The sequence below is a fragment of the Zonotrichia leucophrys genome, chromosome 13, assembly GCF_028769735.1.
Source record: "Zonotrichia leucophrys gambelii isolate GWCS_2022_RI chromosome 13, RI_Zleu_2.0, whole genome shotgun sequence".
Taxonomy (NCBI): domain Eukaryota; kingdom Metazoa; phylum Chordata; class Aves; order Passeriformes; family Passerellidae; genus Zonotrichia; species Zonotrichia leucophrys.
The window spans coordinates 14009831-14023505 of NC_088183.1; the positions used below are offsets into that span (position 1 = coordinate 14009831).

Sequence of the window (13675 nt, forward strand, 5' to 3'; positions counted from 1 at the left end):
GGGGACAGAGCCACATGGGTGCCACAGCAGCCAGCCATGGGGGCTCCAGGACAGAGGGACAAACACAAGCCACACACAGCTGCAGCTCTCTGGCTGCACTGGTGCTGCTCTCTGGAACCATCTGGCTGCATTCTTGCTGCTCTCCCTGCAGCTGTCTGCCTGCACTGGTGCTGCTCTCTGGAACCATCTGGCTGCATTCTTGCTGCTCTCCCTGCAGCTGTCTGCCTGCACTGGTGCTGCTCTCCCTGCACTGGTGCTGGGCTTTGGCCAGACAGAGCCAGCACAGTGGGACACTCCAGGAAAAGATTCCCTAATCACTGTCAGGGACCTGGGCTCTGAAAGAGCTGCAGAACTCTCAGATACCACAGGACACCACAGGGTTCCCTAAGGTAAAACAGATCTCAGCCTTCTCTTCCAAACACATCAAACCAGAAATAGTTCCTAGCTTTATTTTATTACTATTTATTTTGAGAGGGATTTTTTTTTTCAGTGATACAAACTGCTTGCAGCTTTTTCCCAGGCAAGCAAACTATTTTAAACATTTGCTCCTGCCCTCTCTTTGCCATGGGTTACTGGGTATTTTAGTAAAGACCTATTTTCAGTAGTGGAAGTCACTAATTATTTTTTTTTAGGTTTCAGAACAAAGAAGTGAGGGCATTGTTGAGGCTTTTTAGGATCTTTGGCAAATAGGAATGCATTTCCTGGGTTTTTGGTTTGGTTTTTTTTTTTTAGTGTGTGAGTAAGTGCTACATATTTCTTCTTCTGCTAAAATCAGACAGGAGGAGGAAAAGTCACAGCAAACAACAAAACCAAATAAACCAGCAGGCAAAGCACCAAAGCACTGAAAGCACCCAGGGCATGTTTGGTGCAGCCCATTTGCTCCTCTGTGCATGTTTGGACCCCTCTTCTTGTGGAGGACAGAGGGCAGAGAGGCTGAGGACAGATCTCTTTGGAGGGATGAGATTCTGTGTTTGAGCCCAGGACTGTGAGCAAGGCAGTGATGGGCTGGAGGAGAGCTGTAACAGAAGGGAACGGGAAAAAGGAAGGGAAGGGAAAATATCACAGATGCATTTTTTGAAAAACCCTTTCCTTAGGATTTTTTCTCCTGAGAAGCTGGGAGGCCTCAGGAACAAAATGTAAACAATGGTATCTGCTGCTGTGGAATGCAACAGGTGCATCTGTGATTGGTCTCATGTGGTTGTTTCTAATGAATGGCCAATCACAGTCAGCTGGCTCAGACAGAGAGTCTGAACCACAAGCTTTTGTTATCATTCCTTCCATTCTATTCTTAGCTAGCCTTCTGAGGAAATCCTTTCTTCTATTATTTTAGTATAGTTTTAATATAATATATATCATAAAATAATAAATCAAGCCTTCTGAAACATGGAGTCAGATCCTCGTCTCTTCCCTCAACCTGAGACACCTGTGAACACTGTCACAGGAAAACTCTGAATTTTGCCCCACACTCCTACACCACAAAGCTGAAGGGAAAACACAATGTTTGTATCAGTGGTGGGAGACAGACATACTACAGCCAAAAAAGCAGAGATTAGGAAAACACAAAAAGGGCAAGAACCAGGTGACTGATCTAATGCCTATCCTGCTCTTTCGATGTTTCTTTCTGAAGGGAAGGAGAGCATACAAAGCTGCAAGGAGAAGGTGTAAACCACCAAAAGTCCCAGCAGGTTGTAAAGCAGCCCCAGACTCCTCAGAGCTGGCTGGATTTGGGTACGTGATTGTCCTGGAGGAATTACATGTTTATAATTCAGCTTCAGGATTAAAATAACCAGTGGGGCAGAGGAAAAATAAGACGTCAGCTGACAATTAAAGCCATCAGGATCTGCTACACAGCATGAGGATTGGTTTGGTTATTTAAATACAGGCAACAAATATTGAAAATACTGATTTTAAGAATGGTGGGGAAACCTGGTGATGGTGGGTACAGGTTTGAAGCTTTTTTATGGCATTCTGCTCTCTCCCTCCTCTCAGTCTTTTTTAACTTGCATTTAGTACTTCATGGAATCCATTTGTAATTCCACATTGTTTTAAAGTTAATAGATGGAAAAGAACTAGGAAGGAGGTTATTGTGTGAGCGTGGGCTGCTTTTTGGTGTGGTTTTTTTTCTTTTTTTAAATGAAAGTGAAATGGGGCTGGAGTGTGGGAAATTCCTTCCTCAGCAGTCACTTAACAAATTGGCCATTTTTCATCTGCTCTGAGTCTGGGGAAAGACTGTCAAAGAATTTTAAAAGAAAACACTGCAAAATCTTATTAATTGAAGAAAGATTTTTGGCCTTCATTTTTCCAACCAATGAAAGCAAAATTCATGCATCATAATTTGGGATATTGTTCCCTAAAAAGGCTATAACAAGTAAAACCAGGCAGACAGCAGATAGAGCAGGAACACACTAAGGTATGGAAAAAACCAAAGCCTGGATACTGTGACTCTGTCAACAGTCAAAAATTTCAACACATTCATTTTTAATTTGTATTTCATTTAGGAACATAAGATTTACTATCATGATTTAACCATTACTCAACTAAGCCAAGGGGGACCCTAACTGTTTCTTACAGAACAACACACAGACACACTCTTGGATCTTCTTCCCTGCTTTCAGACTGGTGGGGTTTTTTTTGTGTTACAGCATACATTTGTTCCATAAATGCAGAATTTACTGAAATATCACTGCAGTGTTACCAGCATTGTGGCATCCAAGAGCACAGGGGTGATGAGGGATTCAGGCTTGGCAGGGGAGAAAAGCAGGAATCTGAATAACTGAGCTGGGCACCTCTAAGCTCAGGTCACTGCAAACATCCCAGGCTGTCAGTGCAGGAACAGCTCCAGTGCCAGACAGACCCTCTGACTGAACATGGGGGTTAACTACAGCTGAGAAATCCCACTTGTACATAGAACCACAACTCTTGCATAATCACACTGATAAAAATGGTCGGTCTGGATTTGTCCAGCCACAAAACCCAGCCAGTCAACCTGTCAAAGAAATTTCTATTTTCCATATAAGTGTTGATGAGGAAAAAAAAAAGCAAATAAAAGCTCACTCTGTCTGTCTACTACTTGTTAACAACAGAACTAAGGAGAATATTTGGGTACAGCATAAAGAGATATCACCTACATTTTCTGTCCTGCTAGATACAGCCTGGCTTTGGATGTTTGTGCCCATTGAGAGCTCATTGTACCCCAGACTACCTCACAGGAAAACTTCTTCCCTGGACTGTACACCTCTGCCTTTCTCTTCCCAAATAAAGAGATCAAATCCATAGACCTGGCAAAGCTGGAGCACAGTTTGGTAACTCAACATCTAGCACCAGAGAGAGGCAGGTACCTCAAAACACAGTTCTGGGCACAGGAATAAGCACTCCTGATCCCTGGAGTGAAATGCTTTGTCTCTGAACTATTGGCCTTCATGCTTTCTGCAATACTCAACTCATCTACACCTAGTTTTTTTTTTGTTGTTTTTAATAGGTACTGATATTCCTTCAGTACAAAAAGGTTCATCTAAAGAGAATATACCTAGAGATGCCCAGGGTGTCACAGGAGACTTCAGTCAAACTCTTTGGCCAGCAGCTCCTTCTCTTTCAGGTCAGACACACAAACCATTCCCAGGTGTGCTGTCATGGCTTCCCTCTGTGCTTCCATGGCATTTCCTCCACTTTTGTTCAGACAGTTGAGCATTTCACATGATTCCCCATTTCATGTTTGGATTCAACTCATAAGGACCCCCAAAACCATTGCTCAGGTTGGCTTGGCTTGTGTGCACTTTTGTTTGGCTGATGGCTTCAACTCTCCCAGCCCTTCTATGCTGCTCGCTGTCCTGCTCTGAGGCCAGGGGCAGCTCTGGGCACATTTCAGCCCAGGCAGCTGCACTGCAGGCAGTCCTGACAGTGACTGATCAGGTTTGATGAAATATCCCCCTCCAAAATGGAGGTAAAGCAGGTTAAGGCAATTTTGGCATCACAGTTCACCAAACTCTTCCTATATTAAGCAACATGAACTACTGTAACCCTTCATATTCTACTTTAAGCAACACGCCTATTTTTGCAACCTTTTTCACCTATGATTCATATTGTATTTTCTGGAAGTATGTCCTTATTTTCTTCAAGTTGGGTTTTTTTTTTTTTCTCAGTTGTAATCAAGCTTATTGCCTGCACTATGATAGCACATTTTCTGTGGTTTTATATTACCCACATGGCAACAGTGAGCTCTGGTATTTGACAAACTCCTGCTAATCAGCAGAGGCACAGCACAGAAAACATTCAGATTAAAAAAAAAAAAAAGAAAAAACAAAACAAAACAAACCCCAAAAAACCAAAACACAAAGCCAAAAATCAACAAAACAAAACCCACTGGAAGCTGAGTAAAAATTTTTCTAAAGTATCACATGAGTTCCCTAGCCATTATCCAGATGGCCATTTGAAAAGAAATCCCAATCTTGTTCTTTCCTACCTTTATTGTCTGGGAAAAAAAAAAAAAAAGATTCTACAATAATCCTGTGGAAAGGAAAGTGCATTTGCATATATGCTGGATTCAGTTCCTTACTGGACATGTTTTTTCTTGGCTGGTCAAATCCATTTCCTGTTGTAAATGTAAAGACTCTGCCTCCTTGCATTGAGCTCTGTTAGAAACCACCCAAGAGTAGCTGACATAAATAGTGCACAAGTAAGCACAATGGGCTCAACATTCTACAAGCAAAACTCTTTACTCTGCTAAGCTGAAATTTTTTTTAGGTTTTGGCAGAAATATCATTTTAGAGACCCAATAAATGTACATTTGAGTCATAAGGCTTTTCTCAACTGAAGATTTACCATGGGCCTCCTTTGTATCAGCCACAAAAGTATTTTAAGAGTTTGGAAATTCTAGAAGCTTTCCTCCTGCCTTACTCAGCCACTCAAGCTTGATCCTCATTAAATCCCCTGACATGTAATATATTCCAGCATACAAGAAGCCCTTCATTGCTTCTCCATGCTCAGGAGGCAATAACCCCGTTTCAAAGGCTGGAGCAGGAACTCCTGCAGGTGTTTCCTCACCCTCCATGCTGAGCCAGGAGGGCTGGGCTGTGTCAATGAGTCCATGGAATGCTCCAGAAAGCCTTGAGCGAAACCATTTTTAGATTCCACTCAGGAGAGTCTCTGCTCTCTGTCTTAGGTTGGAAATGGGGAATGGGTGGGTGTATTTTATTCCTATCTGTGGAGCAGTTCTCTGCTGCTCATGGGGCAGTTTTTTCTTTCTCTCTCCCACAGCCAACCCTCCCTCCAGGAGATCTCTGCTGTCCATGGCCACTGAGTGTCCCTGCAGGGCTGATCCAATCCCAGCACCCCATGGGGAGATGCTCCGCCCAGGGGAGGAGCCAAGCATTCCTACCTGGATCCAATCTGAGCCTGGCACAGCACAGCAGCCTTTGCCCCCTGCATTGCCAGAGGAGCAGCTTTCTGCTGCCCTGCATGGCCAGAGGGAGCCCAGGCCCATCTGCAGCAGCCCTGGAGCTGCAGAGGAAAACTCCCCCCTTGTGCAGGATCCCTGCTGCAGCAGAGCCACAGCTGGCACTGCAGGAGGGCTGAGCCCCCATGGGATGGGGCTGGGACACCGCCCTGGCACACAGGGGGACAGCTCCTGTTCTCTCTGGCAGTACTGGTTTGTATTACTGCATTTAAAAAAAAATTTTCTTCCCTAATAAAGAACTGTTATTCCTGCTCCCATATCTTTGCCTGAGAGCCCCTTAATTTCAAAATTATAATAATTTGGAGGGAGTGGGTTTACGTTTTGCATTTCATGGGAGGCTCCTGCCTTCCTTAGCACACACCTGTCTTTTCAAACCCAGACACTCTTGCAGAAGGTTTAGGAGGGAATTTATCTGCAATGCAGGACAGCACTGAGGACACTCGTCCCACTTCTGACTCCATTCCCAAGCCGTGTGACCATGTACCCAGCAGCTGCCCCTGCTCCCTGACCTGACTCACACTGAGGACAACACCTGAGCCTGCAGCCTCTTACAGAGCCTTTGCTCACCCACCTGTGAAATGGAGATCAGGAATTTAGCAGGCTCACTGTATTTAACACATGCAGAGCCCTGAGACATCAGGTGAAAGCCAACCCCCCCTAAGCCAAGGTTTTCCAAGGTTCAGGACAGGTGTATGACAGGCTCAGTACTGAGAATGTGCACACTGAAGTAGACACTTCTCTGATCCCTTAAATACTATTTTTCAACGTATTTTACAATGAGGCATCAGTATTTTGACTCAGAAAAGTGACTATGTTTGTTTGTGAGCACATATGTTGCAATATTAGTAAACTTAACATTTTTCCAGGAAAAGATTCAGATTGTTTAGAAGGGGACTAGATTTTCAATTAATTATATGCTCAAGCACTAAATAAACATTATTTAGATTGGACTCTTCTCTTCAGGCACTCCTCATGGATTCCTGTTCTGTGTTGTGGCCCCTTCTTACCTGTGTAATTGGGAGGGCAGAGACACACATAGTTGTTGATCCCATCCACACACGTAGAGTTATTCTCACAGTCATTATCTTCACAGTCATCTGGGTTTATCTCACACCTCTCCCCCTCATACCCAAGAGGACAAGAGCAGCTTTGGAGGAAGAAAAACAAAAAAATAATGTTAGCATGGATCTAAAGGGACAGGAGGTTTGAGGTATAAAACTGAAATTAAAACATTTAAAAGTCACTTGGAGCCAAATTCACTGCTGCTGTGAGGCACAGAGCAATTTAACCCCAAGTGTTTGGTGAAAGATGCAGTCTGATGGCTCCTGGGGTCATGTAATTGTAACAGGAGACAAAACTCATCCTCTCAGGAGCTGCCATGCTCCCTTTGGTGCTTTATTGGGAACTCTGGCCCTCAGCTGAAGTAACCAACTCCAGGGCAGGAGAGCAAACATTCATCACAATATTCAAATCCTTGTTGATGTTTTTGTGAGAATGTGGACATCTGCCTGCTGAGGGCTGCACAGTCCCAGGACAGCTTGGCAGCTCCCAGATACCTCAGCCTCTTCAAAGAGCAGCAGCTTGAGTTGAGTTTACAGACATGAGCATTTTCTTCTCATTACTGCTTTGTCACTTGTCCAAACAAGAAATGTTTGGGAATGATTGCTTTTATAAGTGCTGTAAGATTTCAGCTCCCTCCACATCTATTTGGAGAAGAGCTGATGATGCCCAGATAATTCAGCTAAAACACAGAGCATGGCACAGCCAGTAATGGCCCTGTGAGGATGTGGACACTAGTGAAGAATAATTGCACTAGACATTTTATCTCACAGGAGTGTGATGTATGGTCCCTAGGGGAAAGATAGAAAACTAAATGGCTGAAGAATGGCTTGATTTTTTTTTTTCCATCTCCATTTCCTCTCTACATCTAGAAGCTACAGTTACAAACAGAACCTTTATATTTTAAACTATCTGTAAGTGCTGAAGAGGTGGAGGACAGAGTTTCCTAAAAGAGAGTCTAAAACCAGGAGTTAAGTGCTCCAGTAATATCAGGGGCTTCTGAGAAGCCAGCAGTGATATTTGAAATGTCAGTTTTGAAGTGCCAGCATTGCTGTTCAGTAGTCACAGAAAGGGCTGTTTGCAGTCCCAGTCCAAACTACACATTCCCTCTGCTGTTCATTTCCTTTCTTATGCAGGCTCTGGTGGCAGAAAAGAAACTGAGCAAATAAAAAGCACTCCTGATTGATGAGGATGAAAACCAGAAAGCACTGCAGCAGTCACACTAATTGCCATGCACTGCTTTTGGAATCCAGGAGGATTTCCAAGGCAGACATAGCTGCAGGGTGCTGTTCCCAGCTCTGACAGACAAAGAGGACCTGAGGTGGTTCTCCTGCTTTATGCAGGAGATGGGGAAAGCCCTGGGGAAAAAGGAGCTCTTCAGAATCCATGAAGAACTGCAGGATTTTCCCTTCCCTTCCTGCTGTGCGCCACATCCCAAGCAGAGTGCAGAGAGTCCCAAGGGAGGGATGGCTCAAAGCCCTGCATCCACCTCAGGAGTCCCAGGCTGGATCAGATTCCTCATAATGTGCAATCTCAGAAAGGAGTCATAAAGAGGAGAAAAAATGGGAAGGAAATGTGTCTTGAGCCACCACAACAGGAAGATCACCCAGATGGGTCCAGAAGAGGGACACTGGTCATATTTAGAGTCATCTTCATTCTGCAGGGACCATCCACAGGTTATGAGGGTTAGAAAACCTTCACCATGAATAACCAAAACCAAGCTGCTCCAATAAATCAAATTTAGGGCACAATAAATCAATAAGGAATATTTTCTTTTCCTGTCTCAAGCTCAATATTGCTAATAAAACATGTCCTCTTGCTGACCCAGAGCCAGAGGATCACAGGAGGCAGAAAAAAGAGCTGGCACACCATCTTCTGTGGCAATGCAAGTGTCAGGGAGGGGGTTAAAGATATCTAATTAAATACAGTGATACATTCATCATGTCTTGATTTTTGATTACAAAACCCCATTTTCAGGGGTTTATAACTCGCTCATACAAATCTGCTCCAGGCTGCAACTTGGAAGACAAAGTCTCAGTTTGGGAACAGAATTTTTTGTCTCCATTTAAAGAAAAGCAACAAGAGTGGCTTTGTGCTGGTGTTTTTTTATGTGAACATAATGCCATTTTCCTTCCACAAAAGGATTGGGACAGCTTGGGTGTGTGCAATTAAAAATGACATTATTAAACACTATCACAGTAATGGTTCACAGTGGAGATACCATTAGTAACAATTCATTTGGGATTGTTAACATAAATTGCTCAGTATTAGGACACATTCCATACTCAGGGAAATGTCAGAATAATTGATGGCATTTGGCTACTGGTCCTTATGTAGTATAGGGAGTCTTTACATTATTGCTTACGTACAGTTCTTTATTTTGATTTGCATTCAAATGTCCCAGATATGAGGCCTGAAATGAAAAGATAAAACATACAGCTTGGGACCTGGATTGAACCACATGTTGAAAGAATTGCAGCTTGGGACTGTTTGTATGTACTATCCCAGAAAAAGCTTAGAAGAAAAATGAAGTCTGCTGAGTGACTGGAAGGTCATCAAACTTGGGTTCCAGCTGACCGAGGGAGAAAATGAATTCCAGAGACAATGATGAGAACTTTGCAGTGACTCAGTAGTGAAGAAGTGTGAGACAGCATTTCGTGTGGATGTTGGAAACAATGGAGCCAAGCAGGAAACAACTGTGTTTTAATAAAAGTCCAAATTCCCTATTCCTCCTGTACAGGGATTGGCGTTGTGTTTTCCTATAAAGAATTACATAACATCCCATTATCCAAGTGAGGTTTCAAGAGAACAAAAATCGCAACATTTTGGGGTAAACTTCTGGACCCAAGGCATTTTGAGAGGTTTTTATCAAGCTGGCAATTTTTAAAGTTTACTGTACTAGATTTTTAAAATAAATTCTAATGAAAAAATTTAGCATCTGTTTGTTTAAAATAGATATCCATACAGTGTGTCAAGTTTCAAAAATGCTTTTAAATAGATATAGTAAATTCTTTCAGGAATATTACATGGGAAAGATGCCTTTTATGTCTAGATCCCAATGGAGTAGCCTGAAAGTCTGGAAGTGCAATGTTTTTCCTTGAACTAGGCAGAATTAACACTAGGCAGTTAATCAGTTCCAGGATTTTACATTTATGAGGGCACTTACAGTTTGTGGAAAATGCTAAAAAAAGCGATCTGGGAACCGGAGGAGGTTTTTATATGGAGAAAAGTTAAAATAACCCAGAGCCTTTATGTCCCAGCACCGCAGGTTAGCAGGGATCAGCTGCTGCCTGTGACAGCTCTGCTCCTGCCAAAGCCTCCCTTCCACATGTGCTGAACCACCAGGACATGTCTCACTGGCCATCTCTCTCATCAGCCTTAATAAGTGACTTTTTGGGCAACCTTTTGTCACATCAGGCACAGATTAGATTAGAATCAGCAATTCAAAGGGAGGAAGAATGTCACCATCATATTTTCTGAAAAATCCCCTTGCCCAGGATTCTCCTCCTGGGAAGCTGAGAAGCCTCAGAGAAAAAGGAAAACAATAATTATCTGATTTGCTTCTCCTGTGTTTTGCTGCTTTGAAATGGGGTTTGGAGATTGTTTATCCAACAGGTGGCTGTTTGATTGGTTTCATGGGAATTGTTTTAACTTCCAATCACGGTCAGGCTGTGTTGGGAATCTGGAAGGAGTCAGGAGTTTTTCATTGTTCTCTTTTAGCCTTCTGTAAGTATCCATTCTCTATTATTTAGTATAGTTTTAGTATAGCATTAGAATAGAATAGAATAGAATAGAATAGAATAGAATAGAATAGAATAGAATAGAATAGAAGTAGAATAGAAGCCTTCTAAGAACATGGAGTCAGATTCATCTTTCCTTCCAACAAGGGGGACCCCAGAAAATACCACAGAAGAACTTCACATTTCCACTCCTCTGAGCCACACCGTGTCACTTATCTATCCCCCCACACAGAGGTCACCCCTACTTGAAGGAGGAGAATATGAAAATGACTCAGGATTGAAAAAGTGCAAGGGTAAAAGAGGAGGAGGTAACTGCAGCTGAACCTTTGCCCTTGCTGTCCCACTAGCATCTGCCATTCCACAAACCTGAGTGCCTCAGCCCCTGCTGCTGACAGCCCTTGTGGGCACCAGGCACAGCGGGGGCCTTGGGCTGGAATCTCAGTCATAACTAGGAGCTTCCTGTCTTTGGGGGGAACATCACCACCTTAGCATTATTTCAAATGGTAATTTTCTTGTCTAAGGCCACAGAAACTTGAGAGTTAAACAGCTTGGCATTTCACAGGGAGAGAACTTTGGCTTAAGTTTCCTTTTTACAAGAGTAAAGATTTGACAAGTTTGGCAGCGGGGCTTGTGTATGAATATATTTCCCTAGGGAAGAGAATATACAGAAGATATAATTTCTTTTACAGGCCACACAACAAAAAAAATCCAAGGAGGCCTCTCATGAAAATGTTTCTGACATCCGCTTCCTCACAGCACATAACGCAGGGCAGCGTTTTCCCATCCTGGTGAACACAATTTACATAACTCTAACTGCTGCCATCCACTGGAGAGATTTCCCACCAAAAAACCCCACTTGGGGTGGGGTTCCTTGGCACTGACTGTTCCATCTCCACACCACATTTCCCAAAGTCATGCTAAAGCTCCACAGTCCTGCAGAACCACAGAGGTTATGGACTGACTGAATTAAAAACAAGGAGAAAATGGAGCAGTGCATATGCTGAACATTCAATTTCATGCAGCAGGGTTTTGATGAGATATGGTTTTATGTGTCTTTTATTAGACCAACTGAAACTATATAAATAACTATAAAAAGCAGAATCCTTCCCTATAAAGCCTCGAATGTTGTTCAGCAACAAAACCACCCCTGCAGTTTTATAAAGGATCTCAAAAACAATGCTCATTTGGAACTGAGGCAAAGCCTCTGAAATTGTAAAATTCATTCAATGCATGAGAGAAATGCAGAAGTAGCTCTCAATTCAGGCCATTCAAAACTCTTTATCTGCTACCACAGAACAAAACATAAATGCTAAAGAAAAACCCAATCCAAAATACACGTGGAAGGCTCTCATTCTAGTATTATGGATATTATAAAATGCTTTACTACTGCATTTTTAGTATCAGCTATATTTTTGAAAAATGGGTACTGAGTGACAAACTCCAGATATTCTAATGTGGTGCAGTTTTACATTGGCACAAGCTGGAAAAAGCTGTGTACATGAGTGACCAGAAGCAGTCATGGCAGTCCTCTGTCCTGCCATATGCTGCTTCTGCTTCTGGAATCAGGGAACTATTGAGGGTGGGCACAGAGAGAAGCATTGGGGCACTTGTTCTGTTTACTGCTTCTTCTTTTGCAAGAAACAGCACAAAAATGGAGGAGCAAATCTATGAAAATTCTAGCAGCTCTTTTTGAAAAAGAAACTTTTTATCAACTTGAATGACGAGTGACCAAAGCCTCAAACTTGTATTTTCTTAGCTGTGAAGTAGTGCCTGCAGCAGTGCAGATCTCCCAGCTATCTTATTAAAATTTCTGGACTTCTCTCAGAGCATCCCCACCTATGCTACATCTTTGTAATATGGGCAAACTGAAATCCACAATATCCAGCTGCAGAGGTTATTCTCTTGCAGCACAATGCTTAAGATGTGACAATCTCCCTGTGCTTTTTAATTGTTTCTTTAAAGCCTTTTTGTCTGCAAGATTCTTCAGTATGAAAACATTTTGGATCTGGCTGTCAAGCAACAGATGCTCACTTTACAAATACAAAAACAGCTTAGATGTGAGCCTGAAATGCCCCAAGGAAAATTAGGATACAGATAACACAATGCAGAACATAGAGACTGCTCAAAAGCTCTTAAATGTATATTGCATTATGAGGAAATCAGGAGGCCTGTTTCACAGGAAATGATATGTCACACCAAGGAAACCAAATGGAAATGCCACATGCAGCAGTTTCTATAAAGCAGCCATTACAGTTCATTAATGCAAAGCAGAAACACATTAAATTTTATCATCTCATTTTAAATGAACTTTGTGCTACTACCTGAATCCATCTTTATTTGCCTCTGTGAGGTGGCAGGTCCCTCCATTCTGACATGGATTCTGAATGCAGGAATTAATGGGCACACTGCAGTCTCGACCCTATTTGGGAAAATTCAAAAGAAACAATGTTAGTAAGACTCAAGTTATCTGAATCAGTGTCTCTTGTTCCTTCACTCTACTTGCGGCACCACTTACAAGAGGTCTGTGGTCTTCAGACCCAACAACCCCTTATGTTCTTTATTGATGATCAGATTTATTCATTACTTCAGTGAGAATTTGGCAGGGCAGCTGCTTTATCCAATGGGACTGGTGGGTACCTCAGTATCACTTCAGGTTCAAGACTGTAATGAACTCTTTCACTGGAGTGTTTTAAGGAAACAGCTTAAAACCATCACTCCAACACACTTTAATGTTAGTTACAATGAAGAGAATGACTCAGGACCAGAGGTAAGCACAAGGCCACACACAGTGAGCACAAGCCCACGTGGAGTCAGCACTCACCCACTGCACTCACCAGGCTCTCAGTTAAACCCTGCACACAGCAGCACAGGCTCGTTACCAGAGCCAGAACCACAGGGGAGAGGCCCTTGGTGTGCTCAGAGCTGAGCTTGAATTTCTGCACACAGCACACCAAGAGTTCATCACTGACTCAGTTCCATTTTATAAGATTTTCCTAGAATACATCTCAGTTCTGACTGAACCTCACCAGCTTGAGCCACCTCCACTGCTACTGACTTTTTACTGACCCTTCAAGGCATAAACATATTTCTCTGCTCATTATATTCTGCTGATGAGTACAAGCTATTTGTAAAACTGGAAAATGCATTGAAGAGCTTGGTTTTGCTTTTCAGTTGCTGACACAGTAGGGTGGAGTAAAGCCACCCAAAAGCCTCAATACTCAAAGGATCTGAGCAATCACAAGAAGTTCAAGAGATCACTCTGCTCTTCCTGCTGAAGTTCCTGCTAGCATTGTATGAATATATGCCAGCTCATCTGCCAGCTCATCTGATGGAAAGTTGGTAATTACTTTAGTCAAGAGGAAAAAAATATCTTGGGAGATACAATAATTCAGTCCAGGTAGCTGGTTTTTTGTCTTAATTTGTC

The 13675-nt window shown here is 42.7% G+C and overlaps 1 protein-coding gene across 3 annotated transcripts in view; it reads right to left on the reverse strand.

Moving 5' to 3' along the window:
• The window catches only part of SLIT3 (slit guidance ligand 3), a 482576-nt gene that overhangs the window by 45068 nt on the left and 423833 nt on the right, over positions 1 to 13675 (reverse strand). For all 3 annotated transcript variants that reach the window (XM_064724717.1, XM_064724718.1, XM_064724719.1), the window contains 2 exons: positions 12573 to 12670; positions 6460 to 6599 (listed from right to left, as the gene is read on the reverse strand). In XM_064724717.1, coding sequence (XP_064580787.1) covers positions 6460 to 6599; positions 12573 to 12670 — 238 coding nt within the window. The remainder of the gene's footprint in view (positions 1 to 6459; positions 6600 to 12572; positions 12671 to 13675) is intronic.